Genomic DNA, 16,178 nt, shown 5'->3' with positions numbered 1-16,178 from the left:
GGAACTTTCCATGTTTCATCTCTTGTGAAAGTGATTTAAGTTATCAGGAGTCTGTGGAAACTTTTTAACATGAATGCAAAATGCTTTAAATTATGAAAATGGTGTGACTAATTGGTGAGCAGGAAGTTTCTGTATTGATTTGATACCAAGATGATTACACATGATAAAATGCTCAGTGGATTTGCCATTTACTGAGCTATTGCTAGAACAGAGCGATCTTTAAAATGTAATGACCACATTAAAAATCAAGTACTTTTTAAAGGGCTCAAACATATGATTTTGTTTATTTTTGAAGGAAGAAGACAGGCAGATGTAATGTGTATTCCAGTGCAAAATATCATGGGAGATGACAATTAAATCTCATAAAAAAGACAATAGTGCATGATAACCATTTTAGCTTCTGAGTTCCATACACAAACAAAAATACTCAATTAACGAACTCGACACCACACATGAAAGGCAAGAGCTTCACAAAAAAAAAATAATAAAAGCATAGCATTGAAATTGTTGGTTTGTTTTGTTTGTTTGTTTTGTTGTTCTTGTTTTTCCAAGCTTGCATTGTCTTCAAAATGCTTGGAAAGAATGAGAACAGTTGTGAAAATTGCAATATGGAAATTGCCAGTGCACAAGGAATTCAGATGAATACACTCTCTAGAAGATGATGAACACAAAGAGCTTGATACAGACTGACATGACAGTTCTTTTGTGCATCCAGGATAAAATGCAAGACAGCCTCTTCAGAGACCATTTTGGAGAAGAATAGAATTAAATAGCTCTAATATTAATGGGAATTAGGTTAGTACTTTCCAAATAGGATGTGAATGTACCTATTTTTTTATTATGACAATACATCAATGCAAATATTTTCTGTACAAATCTAAGCAAAACCCATCTGAAAAAAGAGGCAGTGTGATTAATCAAACTTCTAAAAATAAATATATACAATATTTACATTTTGGAGAGTTGCACAACTAAATATTTAGACAATGTATCACTACCCAAAACAATTCCCTATCATACAAAATGCATTTGCTGTACAAATATATATATATGCATGAATGTTTTCAGTGAAATGCCTGTGGATTCATTGAAAAACATGAGATATTATCGGCTAAGATCTAGTTCTCAAATGTCCACATATCAAGCAGTCTAGAGCATTATGTATCAGACAGAAGTAGTCTTCCAGTGTTGAGAATATTTGGTGTTCTGCTTCTGTACCAGCAAGTCAGCTTCACTTATCTGATTGTCTTTTCTGAGCATCTGCAGGAGCAGCTTAAAAGAATCAGTTTGACTCAGTGATTGTTATTGACCGCACCATGTCAGACAGGGTTTCTGGGTCCACTTCTTCTTTACCATTATCTGAATTTTCTGATGAGATGTAACAGCCGGAATCTCTTGGGCAGTCATTTAACTGTGATTTATCAAAACTGTGCTGAGAGCTTAAGCTCTGTGTCTCCTGACCACCCTCCCTTATCTGCTCTTGTTCATCTGGAAAGAACAAAATAAGAAAGAAATAAGTGTCAAAGTAAGTATCCTGTGAAACAGTTTGAGACAGCAACGTGGTTGATCTTGAAGAACTGTAGAAGTAGAGTTGGTAATATACATAAGCTAGATCAATATCTTCTATGTATTGGATACAGAAAACAGCATCAAAGAACAAAAAGTGTCATCTCAGTTGCTATTGAGATTGGCTTTGATCCTGTGCTATGTTGTTCAGATGTGAATGCCTGAGGCTTTGCCTTCATCCTGGTGCCCAGGTGTACCATTCACCATGCTCAGTTAGTATGCCCACATTACAGTAAGCAGCCATTCCCATCCCTCATGTGTATATTCCAGGGCCTGCTCATGCAACCTCCTTATTAGCCAAATGCCTAGTTTAAAATACACTATTCAGTAGGTGCTGGCTGTGTCTTCTGAATGTAACTCCTGTCCTTTTACCTACACTGTGTGTTGCATACCAAGATATTGGCTGGTCATCAGAAGCATTCAGCCTGAAGATGTGGCAATCAGATCTTTAAAAGCACTTGACTTCTCAGTGGAAATGGATGGCTGAGAGGAACTTCCTAGAAACTTCCTTTTTGGCGTCCAAAAAGATATTTTCCAAAACACAAAGGCCTCAGAGAAAACCAAGATGTTTAATTCTTACCATGTGTTATTTGGACACTTTCCTAAAACTAGAAACTGATAAACTTGTAAATAATTTGTCCTTGTTTAACTGCTGCATGACTAATCTGCTCAGACACAACAGTCTGCAACTCAGGAAGAGCACTGGCAGGTCTCTCAAAAGAGCTCAGCGAGCCGGCATTTTGTGGACAGGATATCCCTGTATATCACGTACCTAATATATCTTGTGGTTAAACTTCACGCTCCTTTTCTAGCTGTAAAACATGTGATCGCTCACAGTAAATTTCTTCAGAAAACAAGCTGTGAAAAGTTACATCTCTCTCTTCCATTCCTTCATTCTCTATTGCTCTCCTGTAACTGCGCTTTCACTTCAAGTTGTGTCTTTACTTTCCAGTTGAAGTATGACAAGAATGTAATACAGGAATAGATTGTTTCACTTCAGATTTAAATCCTCAGAAAAACGTTTACTTTTTTGTTTTGCATACAAACAAACAAACTAACTAACAAAGTTTCCTTCTTTCAGCCAACTCGTTCCTTCATGGTTACATAGTTAGCTTTGAATCTTAGGTCAAATTGATGTTGTCTCAGTGAAGGTACAGGCAGTATGGAAGCCTTTGCACAAGAAGGCTTTTAACCCTCTAGGAAATCTAAACCTAGTTTAGTTCCAGGGTAGCACCCTAGAATTACTACATTTCTGGAAGGAAACTGTCTAGACCTTTGTTTAAACTGTTAGAAATTGTAACACGAGAAAGGCTTTCACTGTGATTATTTTATTTTAAATATTGTGTAATTAAGAATAAATTAGAAAGAAAATTAAAAAAAATGCTCTGAAAATACTGAAATGGAACAGTGTGACAGCCAGGAACTTTCTTCATTGTATAAATGAGGTTTCAGAGAAATTACTTCACAAGGCATCTTGATGTTTTTGAAAACACTTATAGGTCCTCATGGAAGCCTTCTAGATTTGTTTGGACTGATTAATTCCATTTAATATTTTCTACATTTTAATTACCTAATTAAGTTAATAAACAAATCAAATTTTTGAAGGAAAGAATGCAAAGTCTCAACACAGTCATATTTGTATCAAGTCTGAGGTTATAGGCATAGCCATTTGTATTTTAGAAAATGATTTCTGATTACTTTAAACATTTTCCAAGGAATAGAAGTCCCACTTTGTCCCCAAATAAATTAATTGCTCTTGCATGTACAAGTAAATATTTCATCAGATTCAGTAGATGTCTGTAACTATTTAGTCTCCTTCTCACCTTAGGGAACGTAATCCGCTACATCAAATGCTATCTATCTTTGTAGGGAAAATATTTGATCAGATAGGTTCCAGTGAAGGTCTTACGGCTGCTATTAGTAGCAACAGAAGTAGTTTAGCACAAACAACAGCAGATGCCCCAGTAAAGCCCTGTATAAACTGTGTCATTAGCCCCTTGCTCCCATTCCACCTGTGCCAATAGGTCCCCGGCCATGGTCACTGTGGGATGACAGAGCTCAGTTGGTGGCTGCAGGCAGGTCTCCCCTTCCCCCTGCTATAATCCCCGATCAGCCCTAATGCTGCTTGCTAGGACTTTTATCAGCTTCTGGGGCATCATCTGCTGCCTTGTCAAGCAGTGACCTAAAAAGCATTAATCCTTTTTACATTTTCAAGGTCAAAGAGGAATCTCCATCCACTTTGTTTTGCAGTGGGAAGGAAGACCAACCAACTGGTCTGCTGCGGTTAATACATTAGTAGCCTGTAAGTGGTTGCAGTAGACTAAGTAGCTTCTTATGTGAAAAACGGATTCTATATTATTTTTTAGCAGTGCTTTTCCTTCTGTCTTTCAGGGACAGAGACGCAGACTTCATCTGGAACTGAGATATTTTAAAATACAAGTTTAAATCATTTTCAGGAGAATGTATATTTAAGAAACTCACACGCATGTAAAACTTCTGTCTCCTCCCAAACACTATCAGATTTTTTTTTTTACATCAAAAACTGAAAAACAAAAATTTTCAGGTGTTTAAGAAAGTGAAAATGTGTTATTTTTGCTCTTCAACAGAACAAGTTGAAGAAAAAAATATTTAAGAAGAAAGGACTGAAATAAATCTTCAGGTTTTTTTCTTTGCTTTTTTTTTCTTTCAGTGACCAGACTTAAATATAATGCAGCAACTACTAAACCACTTAAAAGGGTACTGAGTATTATAAATGCGTGTAGTGTACGGCTTTAGATGTTCTGAGAAAAAAAGCTACTTTTGTCTTTTACATTCAGTTCTCTTTAACTCCTCTCTCCAGCAAATACATATTCAAGACCCACACTAGTAAAGGTAAGTTTACTGTCTTAATCATTTGGACATCAGAAAAAAAGATATAATGCACAGGAAACAGGAATTGATAAAATTAGACTGCCGTTAAATGTTGCAGAATCATCAGAAGCCACCATCTTATCAACAAATTGAAGCCCTGTTATTTTTACATGGTAAAGCAGTTTCATGTATGATAAGTAGCTTTCAGTTGCTGTTATTGATGATGTTTTACAAAAGTGTCCAAAATATACATCATTTTGACACATATTTTCTAATACTACTTCTGACTGCAGGATTATATGGGGGCTCCTGAAAAAAATGTTAGTCCTCCAGACTCAATAATAAATGCATGACGCATGCATACCTTCCTTGCTATTCAAATTTTGTAAATTAACTTTTTTTATTCAGTGGCATAGTTATGTATGACACATGCAGATAATTATTTCCTTTCTCCTTCACCAGTTTTTCCCACTTTTTAAAATCAGGTTAGAGTCCTGGTTCTGAAAGCACTTTAAGCTTAGGTCTAAGTCAATGCTGCTCAAGAATATACTGAGGTCACACTAACTAACCATTATGTCGGTTTAAACCAGATGAGTGGTGGGAGGCTTAGATTTTGTCTTGAAGAAATAAGAAGGTCAGCCTGCAGTAAGCTGCATTTCATGACCATGTCCTCTGAGAATCTGCATTTATGAGTTTAGCCCAGGAGGTGAAAGGGGTTATAAGCATGGTGTTCAGGTTGAGTAGCCTTCCAGAAGGTGCAGTAGTGAGCTATTGAGTAGTGTAACAGAATAACTAGAATGACACACATCATCAAGGCTGACATTAGACCTCCTAGTCAGGTATGAAGGACATGTACCAACCTGCAGTGCCTGTGACAGTTAGACCACTTAATGTTAGGATGAAACAAAAACTAATAAGGCACCAAACTCAGAAAGGATCATTTTAAAGTAGTAAATGTGCTTGAAGCAGGGAAATGTGAAGTGGGACTGTATACACATGCAATACTTCAGAGAATCAAAGGAATAAAATTTTGGTGGGTAATTATGGACAAACAAGGTCCACAAAAAACACCTCTCTGGAGTAAGTGGCACAGCCTGGAGTTGGATTTGATGATCCTTGTGGGTTCCTTCCAACAGGCTACTCTATGATTTTGTGATTTATGATGATTCTTCTGCTTTCAGTAGCAGAAGTTGCACTGGCATCTGTTGGCTCTTCTCTTTCCATTGGCAAAGATTCTCCAGCCCTCAGAGTACAAGTGGGAGGGATACTGAACTGGTATGAGAGGAGAACCTATGGTGAAAACAGAGGTGAGAAGCTTCTTTTTCTCTAAATTCAGTAATGAAACAAATGTATCTGAAAAAAGTTGAAAAACACTAATATTCACACAAAGATGTTTTCTTTCTTTTTGGAGTGTAACTCATAACTGAATTTCATGCCATCAGCTGACTACTAAATTGCTGTTCAAATACAAAAAAAAAAACCAAACAAATCTTATATGACACTGACAGTGAGATCTGAAGTATCATTAGAGACTTAAATTTGAAAAGCATAATAAGGAGGTGGATTTTGGGAGATAAGATTAAAATAATTATCCCCAAGATTGTGCATATGCATTATTTTTATGCGCATATGCATTTTTTTTATTCTTATATATGAACTGTGTGTATATATCCGAAGGAGTCTAATTGTTCTTTCACTCAGAATTGCCTCAGACTAATATAACCTATTGGACTTCAGTAATGAACCTTTCTACTTACATAATCTAAGTGAGAAGAGAATGAAGTCCATTTTACACACACAGAAATGTATGTTCTGGGAAGCAGTCAAGAAAAAAGTTGCAAACTTCTTTTATTACTTTATTCATTAACCATTCAACTACTGCTTCACTTTAAAAATAGCACCTACAAAAGCACAGACATCCATCTCCTGTCTAGAAGCCATCTGGGAGAAGAATGAAAAGCTATTAAGAAAAACTTTATGAAAAAGAGCCTTTTTTTTTTCTTCTCCAGCCATGAGTTTGTGGAAACCAATCACCTTGCACCAAATATATAGGTCTGATCAACTTACGGCAGATCTAAAAAGAGATCTGTAGGGGTGGAGAAAGTCAAGAAGAGCTCAAAAGACCTTGCAGTTTCACAATAGTCTTGCTGTATGACATACTTGAAGATGAATTACTTGAAGAGTTTGACTCACAGAAAAGGTAGAAAGTAGGCAGTGCAGTATCAGGAAGAAAAAAAACTTTTAAAAAACATGAAGTAGTAGCATTTTCTAAATAAATAAATAATTAATCATTTAATTATTTATTATAATAAATTTATTTATTTAATATATTTATTATATTTATTTATATAAATATATATTATATAAATATATATTTAATATATTTATTATATTTATTTATATAATATATTTATTATAATTATTTATTATAATAAATAATTAATTCTAAATAAATAAATAAATAATTCTTTCTGTGAGATAAGCAAAATTATTACTCTCAAATTCATTTGGATCTAAACCAAATGTAAGATGAAAAATGCTTACTACCCAGAGTCTTGCATTTTGGACAGTCTTAAGAAGCATATAATACGAAAAACCACTGGTGCAAGTACTTTTGCTGAAAAACTCAGTAACTTTATTCTGCAACAGGAATTATATATTCTCAAGATAAATAAATAAACTACCTAGTATAACATAAAATAAATATCAAGAAAAATAAAAGACAAAAAGGAAAAAAAAAAAAGGCCTGTAAAAACAACTGTCCTTTATCACTACTTCAAGTATCGCATTGAAGAGATATTAAAAATCATGCTTGATTACGTTTATAGCAGAATCAGGTAAAATGAGGCTACCTTCTTGCATACTTAGCCTTTATGAATAGTATTAGGATCACAAAAACTCAGAACCCTTCCATTTCAAATTTGGAGTGTACCTTCATGGATGAGACTCCAACCATGAATCAAACAGATACTTCATGGAAGCACAAATATAATGCAAAGACACGGAACTGTTCCATGCTCTGTGAGAAAGATGGGATTAGAATAGTAAATATGATCTATGGCCTTATTAATTTTTTTAACAAAGATCATTAAAAAAATGAACTCTTAAAAAAATGTTACCTGGAAAAGTGCAGAACTTCTATCTAGAACACTCTTGGTCAGTAAACAGATTGCCTTGTATCTGTGGGTAATTATGCTGCTCACTTCTAAGCAGTGCAGAAAATCAATTTTAATTAAGAAATCATTTATGCTGGACTCAGTCATGCCCATTTAGGAAAAAAAATATTGACCTAGGAAAGTTCAGTTCACATGCAGAATTCACTTTCACAGTAGCACTCAGCTCTTTCAACTCAATTTTCCAATTGGACTGACAGAAGCACAAAGAGGTCAAATGATTCGGACGAGGTCAGCCACATGCTGAGCTTTTGCCCAGGATCATCTTGACTGTTCATCTTTAACTACCTAACAGATGTCTTCCATCAACTTTAGTCTTTAATATCTCCTTTTTTTAGAGCAAGCTGTTAAATTTTGTTGTTATTTATTTGTTTGTTTTCCAGAGAAATATGACTTAATCCCATGCTCCCAATTCATAAGAACTCTATTTTGATAATAAAGGTAAATTGCTTATGTTCAGTTTACAGGATATGTAAGGACCTTCTAAGATTTGCTTCTTGCACAAGTGTATGTAGAATATTAGACGGTTAAGGCATCTTCAAAAGAGGAAAACTTTGGTGTCATCTTTTAGAAATGTGATGTGCCTGCTTGCTATACTTTTTGCTCTACAAGGAGTAGAAATAGTACACCATATCCTCACAGTCCCAGAATAATTTGACACTTATGCTGTCTGCTGAAAACCTTATGTTTTGGTTGTGTTTTTCACACTGGTACAGAACTCTGTAAATTTACAAATGAGCATTTTTTTCTATAATCCTTTTTGTTAAACACTGAAATAGAAACACATGCAGTAAAAGGTGCAGAAAATATATTAAAGCTATAATTACAAAGAAGTACACTCTATTTAAGGGCAAACTAAGGAAATTCATGTATTTTCACATGATTTCTAGCTCAAAATCTGCAGCACAATACTTGTGAAATTTAACCTTTTCTTTCCTATATTCACGCCATCACAGGCTCTATAGACTGCCCTTTAAGAGTCTTTTTCTAGTCACTCATCTCACAAAGGTATAGACCAGAAAGAAATACTAATCCTAGTGAGCATAGAACACCATTTATATGCTTCTCAAATGTGTTTGCAAGAAACTTGATGTTTCTGTGGATGCTGAAATATGACATGTAGAAATAGGGTACAGAAAGACCCCAGTGTAGAATGAGAAACAAAGTTAGCAAAGAAACCAAGAAAATTAGAGGAAATCAAGGGAAGTTGAATGGATGAGGAAAAAAAAATATTCTTAGAAATTTAGCAAGATTTATGTACAGAAAAATTTGAGTATATCTGTGTCTTCGGGTAAGTGAATATGTAATGCACATGTTCTAGAGTGAGAAATGTAAAGCCATCAATACTGAGGACAGAAAAAAACAACAGCAAACAAGAATTAATATTAAAAAATCCCAGGAAGGCAAGGATACCTGTTTTTCCAGTTATCCTTTTTTCTCTTTCAGATCCTTCTCAGTTGAGAAGCACATCAGATAAAGTAACTGCTCAGGATAGAGGTGAGTTTGCACAAATATTAAGAAAACATCTCATTTTTTGGCTGAGTATCTAATTAAGATGAAGTTCCTAGTAACTTGTCATAAATTCTTTTTGTGCTGATTCTTGTTAAGTACTAAACCCAGCATCTGGAAAGTTTGATTTTCTGCAGTTGCAGAGACCTTTTGACTTTTGGGAAATCATTTAATCTCTCTTGGGTTTGGTTTCCCCATTAGAAAAAGAATTGCTTTCAAGCAGTAGATGCTGTCAACCTCTAGATTAAGACCTATCAATGGGAAATCTTATATCATTCATGCGTTACTAGGATAGTAATCATGTACATATCTAGAAGAGACATAGTTATCCATCAGGTCAAATAGGGAAACCATTAAACTCAATTTTTCACATTTAAAAGAAAAATCGTTAAATAGATCAATGTGAGAATCATTATTTCTTTGTCTTTCTTCAGATAAAATGTGCACATGACTCTTAAAGCTTAAACACTTACTGTCATTGTCCTGTAGATTTTCAATTGCTGATAACAATCTTGCCCTGTCCTCTGGGTTTGAAATATTCAATTCAATCAGGTGGCTCTCGTGTAGATCTTTTAAATCCTCTAGAGTTTCATAGCCATTTAGCAAGAGGGTTGAGGTATATTCCTACAAAAAGAAATGAGCAAATCCATCATTTAAACAAGCACTATGTTTAGCAGATGAATAGGCACAATTTTTCTTTTACTCTTTCATCAAGTTGAAACAGGCTCTGCTTTTCAGTCTGTTGGAGATGTCTTTCGAACAAAATTAGAGATTGAGAGTGAGAGGATAGAGGTAGAGATGCCTTGGGATCCTCTTGGCCATCCTTCACTCACAGCTGAGTTATCTACCAGAGCCTGGCAGCAGATTGGATCAAGATAGGGTCTGGACCTAGGGAGCCACTAAGGGGGAAAGGCACAAGAGCATAGTGCAAAAAAGCTACTGCTCCCAACGTTCATGCTAGATTGGAAACCTATATTCTAAACATTATCACTGTGCTTCTGCTCAAGATTTCCACAGAGTCAAACACCTACTGCCCTAAAGGCACACAGTCACAGGCAAGTTTCGGTGATCTGGTCAGTCATCATCGTGCCTCTCTGCATAGAGCCTTTTAGCTTCACAAAATCTTGGCATAAAACATAACTACATATGCCACTCTTACCAGAGACAAAGCATCTTTGCATAGCTGACTTCAAAAGTGCTGAAATCCACCATTCCCATTCTACTTCTGCCTGTAAATTACATCCAACAGATGTGCACGGAAATGAAAGATTTCAGATACAACGGGGAAATGTTTGCTGACCTCCAGATGGACGTGTTCCAAGAGTTCTTGCAGCGTTTTAGGCTTGCTCCTTTTGCTTCCTCTGTGTGGTTTTATCTTTCTGGGTGCAGCTTCCTCTTCCAAAATAATATCCACATAAATGAACTTGAAGTTTCCTACTTTGTTGTTCAGCATGCCTGTCCATATGCCCATGGGGGTTTTACAGATTATATCTATAATGTCTCCTTTCTAGAACAATAAAAATAAGCACACCACTGCTTACACACCTGGTTTATGTGATATTTCCTCTGTAGATCAAAATCCACACAGGCAGCACAGAATCTTAACTAGGCAACGTGAAGTAGCTTTTTAAAATTACCTGCATATAGTTATTTTGCACTTATAAAACCCCAGCAAAATGTTACAGGAAATAGAGCTATCTCCAGAGCTCTTTGAAGAAGTGAGCATAAGCAGCACCTTCTAACCTTTTGTGCTCCACTTCATCCCTGAAAAAGCACAGCACTGCATCCAGAAAGCAACTTCTGCCATTGATAATGGCACAGCTTTGGCAAAAAGCAGGGGAGCACAGTGAAGTTATTTTCCAAATGCTTTATACAGCTTCTCACCTAGCTCTTTTACCCTAAGCCACTTACACAATTATCTTAATATCTATCATCCCAGGGATCTTCAAAAACTAATAGCAGAACTGGATGAAAGATGGACTCCTACCCATTTTAAGGTAAGAAACATCAGACACTTTTCTCAAAGGCAATAAAGAGCATACAACTCCCTTAATATCTTAATATCTTCATGAAAATCCTTCCCAAAGTTCTGAAAATGAGTGGGAAAATAAGGGAAACACCTCAGCAGACAGCAGAACTAAAAACTTCAGTTCTCCAAGTTTGTTCATGCACTCAAAAAAGCAAGAAAAATAGATGAATGATAATATAGTGAATTGAAGAAGACATGTTGGTAAAGGTGTTTACACCAAGATGTGGTAATTGGATTATCAACTCAAAAATACAGTCATTATGAGTAATTTCAGTAGCAAAAAGATCCCCTCATAAGTCGTATCCTTACAAAGCTTGCTCCCATGACAGTAGAATTGCTCTTCTGGTCAGACTCTACAGAACTTACAAAACTGCTGAATATCTTTATAGAGTTCTACAACAAATCCCTATGTACACACTTAATTTGTCAGACTGTTGCTAAACTGAAAAATGAAACAGAATTAACAATATCTTTTAACTAATATCCTTTAAACTAAGTATTAGTTTATGATTATAAAATACACTACCCCATTGATTTTAAAAGTAACCTATGTAAACTAGAAGAAAGTTACTGTTTCATGACCTATTAAACTGTTCTGAAAGAAAGGCTGCAGGGACGTGTGGAAGTGGAGGGCATGTGGGGAAAACTGCAAGTATTGGCAGAACAATTACTGTAATATAGGCCTGATAGGAAAAGAGGAACACTGCAACAAGATACAGATGAGGATTTGGACAAGAGGCTATGAAGTAGATGAAAAGGTGTTGAAGTGTGGGTGCAATCTTGGTAGGAAGGTGTTTACAAGGAGAAAATAAAGAAGTTCAGATTACAGTTGTGCACAGATTCAATATTAATGTTATGGATTGTATCCATGCATGTATGGATAAGAAAAGAGCTGGATCTTCTTTCTGGTTCACATATCTGGATCTCCTTTTTCTCACTCTCTCATTCTGGACAACTCTGCCATGATGTCAGAGACAGAGAAAATCCCGTTCAAAAGTATGCTTAAATGAAGGCTTAGTGGAAAAGTGAGCTGTCTTCATTAGTCAATGAGTGCCACCCAGCTTTTGAGACATTCTAGCTGGGGGGAAACTTCACATCCCACGAGTATTTTTCCTCCAGTTCTCCTAGTATGTAGGGAGAAACATGAATTTTACATGAGGAAAGCCACCTACTGAATCTGTCCCTTAAAAAGGTGTCAGAACTAAGTCATTATAGAAGCTTAGCAGAAAGAGGTGTGTTCTGCTTTTAGAGTGGTTCATATGCTTAGCAGTTAAAAATGTGTTAGTAAACATGGTGTCACATGTAAAACATGCATCTCTGATGTTCCCCCCAAAAAGAAGAAATTCTGATGGCTGTCTTACCTTAATTTTCAGAGAGTCTGTGTCATAAGGACTTGGTGTGAAGTCAGTGTGAACTTTGGCTCGGCCGCAGAATGGCCCATTGTAAGGGACTTCATCATCAAACCGAAGGCTATCCCTGTTGCTCGTTCCATCAGAGCAGCTGGTCACTCCACCTTAAAGAGATTCAAGTGGAAATTGAGACATCCTGCACTAACTGCACAGGAGTTTCATTTTGCATGGTAGTGGAGAGGAAGGTTTTTAAAAGCGCAGAATCAGAAAGATCATACTTCATGTGTTTTTGACACTTTCCAGGCAAAATACAAGCAAAAAAAACATACTATAAGTGACTTATTGGAGAACTTTCATTAACATCTCCCTCCAATAATCTTTTTTCTGGTGATTATACTAATAGACTACACATTTTACTTACAGACTTTTTGAAATATTACCTGCAGATTAATATCATGCACTCTATATGTGCAATTTAGGGAATTAATTCTGCTGAACTTCTCCTGTTTATTGAGAGAAATGAAAACAAGTAGTGTAGAAGTTATTTTATTTTATTACATAGCAAGCTAAAGTACCAAAGGAACCTGCATTGCAGAGGGAAATTTTAATCTTATCAACATTTCTGCCTGTCATTTTATCCAAGTTGGGCAATAAAATATCGGCAGAGCAATTCAAGCAAATTTGAGCAAGCTCTGCAATATCCCATCCAAATATGTTTTTAGATAAGAGCATCAGTGTGTTGGAAGTAAACTCTCATACACAATTTTCACAAATCACATCATATAAAATGATCGTAAAAATGGTTTTGTCTGAAGTGATTGCTTAAGTGTACAGTTCTGCCTCTGAGCCAGATAAACGACTAAGTGCAAATGTCTGGAACTGCAACACAGGGCTCCTCTCATGGCTCTCTTGAAATCTGTAGTAGTGGCGCAGCAATGTCATCATGGACAGCTGTAACTTGCTGCCCAGTGAGTGTTCACATTTGAACAATGGATAGATAGGTGAAGGTAAACTCCATTTCTCATCAGAGGCTCCAACAACTCTGTTGGGGCAGGGGATTTAGTGGATTTGCAGAGGAGCAGAGTGTGTCAACATCATGATCTGAAGCCACCAGCCCAGGCTCCCATCACTCTTCATCTCAGACTGACTTCTCACATTGTTTGTCTCAAATCTGCAGAGTGAGGAATAAGCACATAGCCACTACCCCCAGAGAGAATGCTTCCATGTCTACACTCAGGATTTCTAACTGTGTGTGCCAGCAGCCCAGCAGTGCTAGCCATCAAAAAATATTTCTCGCATATATACCACTATCATTTCCTATAATCCATGTTATTTAAAAATACATATTTTAATATCTCCACTCATAAAAACGCTCAGCTTATTTCAGGAAATATCTTCCTTAGCTGCCACCTGTTTGGTCAGATTATACTTTTGTCTGAAAGACTGAAGAGTGCTCTAGTATCATACTTCTAATCACTGGCTCTGACACCTCAGATTTCAGAAACAACCATATTTGGTCTGTGACTGACTAAGAAGTCTGGATATCTTGTACTTACTAGATGAGCTCTGGCCACTGTTTAGGCTATAGAGACTTTCCATAGAATCACTGGCTTTTAGGGAGACTTTCTCAGTGAGTATTCCACCACCAGGATCATTGTCGTCTTTTCCTTCTTCATTCTTTAACAAAAAAATCAGTTGTTAACAACAGATGTCTTTTAGAAATTATTTTCCTTTTTAATTGTCATTGCACTTGAGGATTTAATCATAATTACATTTTATTAAGAACCCCTCCAAGAGAGAAAGCATTTTAGAAGTCAGTGTCTGGATTTCTATTCAGTACTGATATATCCAGTACTAAGGAGGCCCTACCAACACTTGTCTCTTCTCTGCCCCATTCAGTTGCATTTCTGTTCAAGTAATTCTCCATCTCAGAAGACCACTATGTATGACAGTAGCACAAAGGCTTATAATGAAAAATTTGCAAGTAGAGAGATAAGATGGTTTTCCTAATTGTCTCTGAAGAAGTATAAAGATTAATTCTGCAAGCTCATAATGAAATGCTAGCTGAGACATCTATGGACTGTGTTAAACTTTTGAAAATCATGGGTGCTTAGAGGTGTGCTGGCACCCAAGCAAGGGCATTTCAGAAACAGCTTGCATGCACATACGGCATCGATGTTTTACCACCATGCTCCCTACCTTGCTCAACCTATACACTGTCCTCAAAATCCAAGGCATTCCAGAATTAACAGATGCATGTTTCTCTTACAAAATCTAATGAAGTATGAAATTGGTCCCTGGAGTTTATAACATTAAATCACGTTTCAGAAATCACAGCTTATACACTTAAAGAATTCAAAACAAGAAGGTCCATATTTCAATCATAGCTAAGCTAGAGATGATGTAACAGCTAAGTGAAATAACGATGAGCTTTCAAAAGTAGGAATTTCTTCAGCAGATTGCATCATAATGTCAATGTACGTAATATCTTCATGCAACTTAAAGATCACGCTGTACTTAAAATGTTTCATCATACTTGGAAAATGTTAATCATTCATCATTTCTCTGGTGGAGTCCATTTGGATGGAGTGAAGCAGGTATGAAACAAAGACAGGTGCAGGTATATTCAAGGCATACCACTCAAATGAAAGACTATATTGGTTTTCAGCAAGAACGGTGTTTGTTACACCAATAATTGGCACAAGCCATCTAATGGTATCTGTGCATGTGTTCGTACATTAGCACACATGGGAAAGGAAGGGTGTATACTAAAAGCTTTTTTAATTCAGTACTTGTAACCAAGTTTTCATGGAGTCTCGTAACTGATAGCTGCCTGAAGCATAAATAAGTAAAATGCACATAACATTTTTATTTTGTGTGTCTTATCATCGAGTAAAAGATTCTTAAGCTGTAATTACCATCTCCTCGGAGAGTGCCTTGATGTACTTTTTACCCATCTTTTTCTTCATGGTGAGAGAAATGGCTCTCATCTTCTTACCCAAGCTTCTTCCATTATATGCTGCTTTGGTTTGTACTGCATCTCCAATGTCACTTACAGTCTCCAACTCAGATACCTGATTTGAAGTAAAAATATAACATACCATGAAAATAAAATTTGGTGTAGAAAAACAAGAATTACAGAAAAATTTTGAGGACATCAATGCAGTTAAGATGAGAAAAGTCAGTAATAGCCATTTTCTTGGGGAATGGTATACTTAAACAAGTTTGCTGCACAGCACTGTACTGTTAATGACAGAAAGAAAATACATTTTATGCTAGGAAATATTGTTTCCTTTTGTATACTGTCTTTCATACAGACAACAATTGTGGGAATTTTTGCAGGTTGCTTAAAACTAAAGTGACACATCTGTGGGCTGCATCCAGGTTACTTTGGGAATACACCAATCTGAAATGCACTTTTGCCTTTTTTAAAACTGCTTCTGATCTTCACATTGAAGCAGCAATGTTAAAATGTGATTCTCTTGTTCATTTTGGCAAGAACTCAATCATCCAGACAGACCTAGGTACACAAGCAAAGTTCTTCCAGTAAATTTACACAGTGGTTACCCAATGTTTTTGTACAATTGTCATGTGAAAGAGAACTGAAGAACCAAAACTTTGATACGCACCTCAGCTGAATCATCTGTCTTTGATACCGAGTGATGTCTGAAACGGTCGAAGCTTCCAAAACTACTTGTGCGC

At 36.2% G+C, this 16,178-nt stretch overlaps 1 protein-coding gene across 2 annotated transcripts in view; it reads right to left on the bottom strand.

Annotated features, from left to right (window-relative positions):
* Window positions 1-253: 253 nt before the first annotated feature.
* Window positions 254-16,178, bottom strand: part of SAMSN1 (SAM domain, SH3 domain and nuclear localization signals 1) — a 46,317-nt gene continuing 30,392 nt past the window's right edge. For both annotated transcript variants that reach the window (XM_065741845.1, XM_065741844.1), the window contains exons 2-8: window positions 16,106-16,177; window positions 15,395-15,550; window positions 14,033-14,153; window positions 12,489-12,640; window positions 10,399-10,605; window positions 9,572-9,722; window positions 254-1,488 (exon numbers count right to left, since the gene is read on the bottom strand). In XM_065741845.1, coding sequence (XP_065597917.1) covers window positions 1,283-1,488; window positions 9,572-9,722; window positions 10,399-10,605; window positions 12,489-12,640; window positions 14,033-14,153; window positions 15,395-15,466 — 909 coding nt within the window. In that variant the 5' untranslated portion in view covers window positions 15,467-15,550; window positions 16,106-16,177 and the 3' untranslated portion in view covers window positions 254-1,282. The remainder of the gene's footprint in view (window positions 1,489-9,571; window positions 9,723-10,398; window positions 10,606-12,488; window positions 12,641-14,032; window positions 14,154-15,394; window positions 15,551-16,105; window position 16,178) is intronic.

Source organism: Cyrtonyx montezumae, unplaced genomic scaffold (genome assembly GCF_038088225.1).
Source record: "Cyrtonyx montezumae isolate F1298 unplaced genomic scaffold, pur_monq_1.0 scaffold_3, whole genome shotgun sequence".
Classification (NCBI taxonomy): domain Eukaryota; kingdom Metazoa; phylum Chordata; class Aves; order Galliformes; family Odontophoridae; genus Cyrtonyx; species Cyrtonyx montezumae.
Note: the sequence above shows the minus strand (reverse complement) of the source record. Positions and strands in the feature narration are given on the sequence as shown.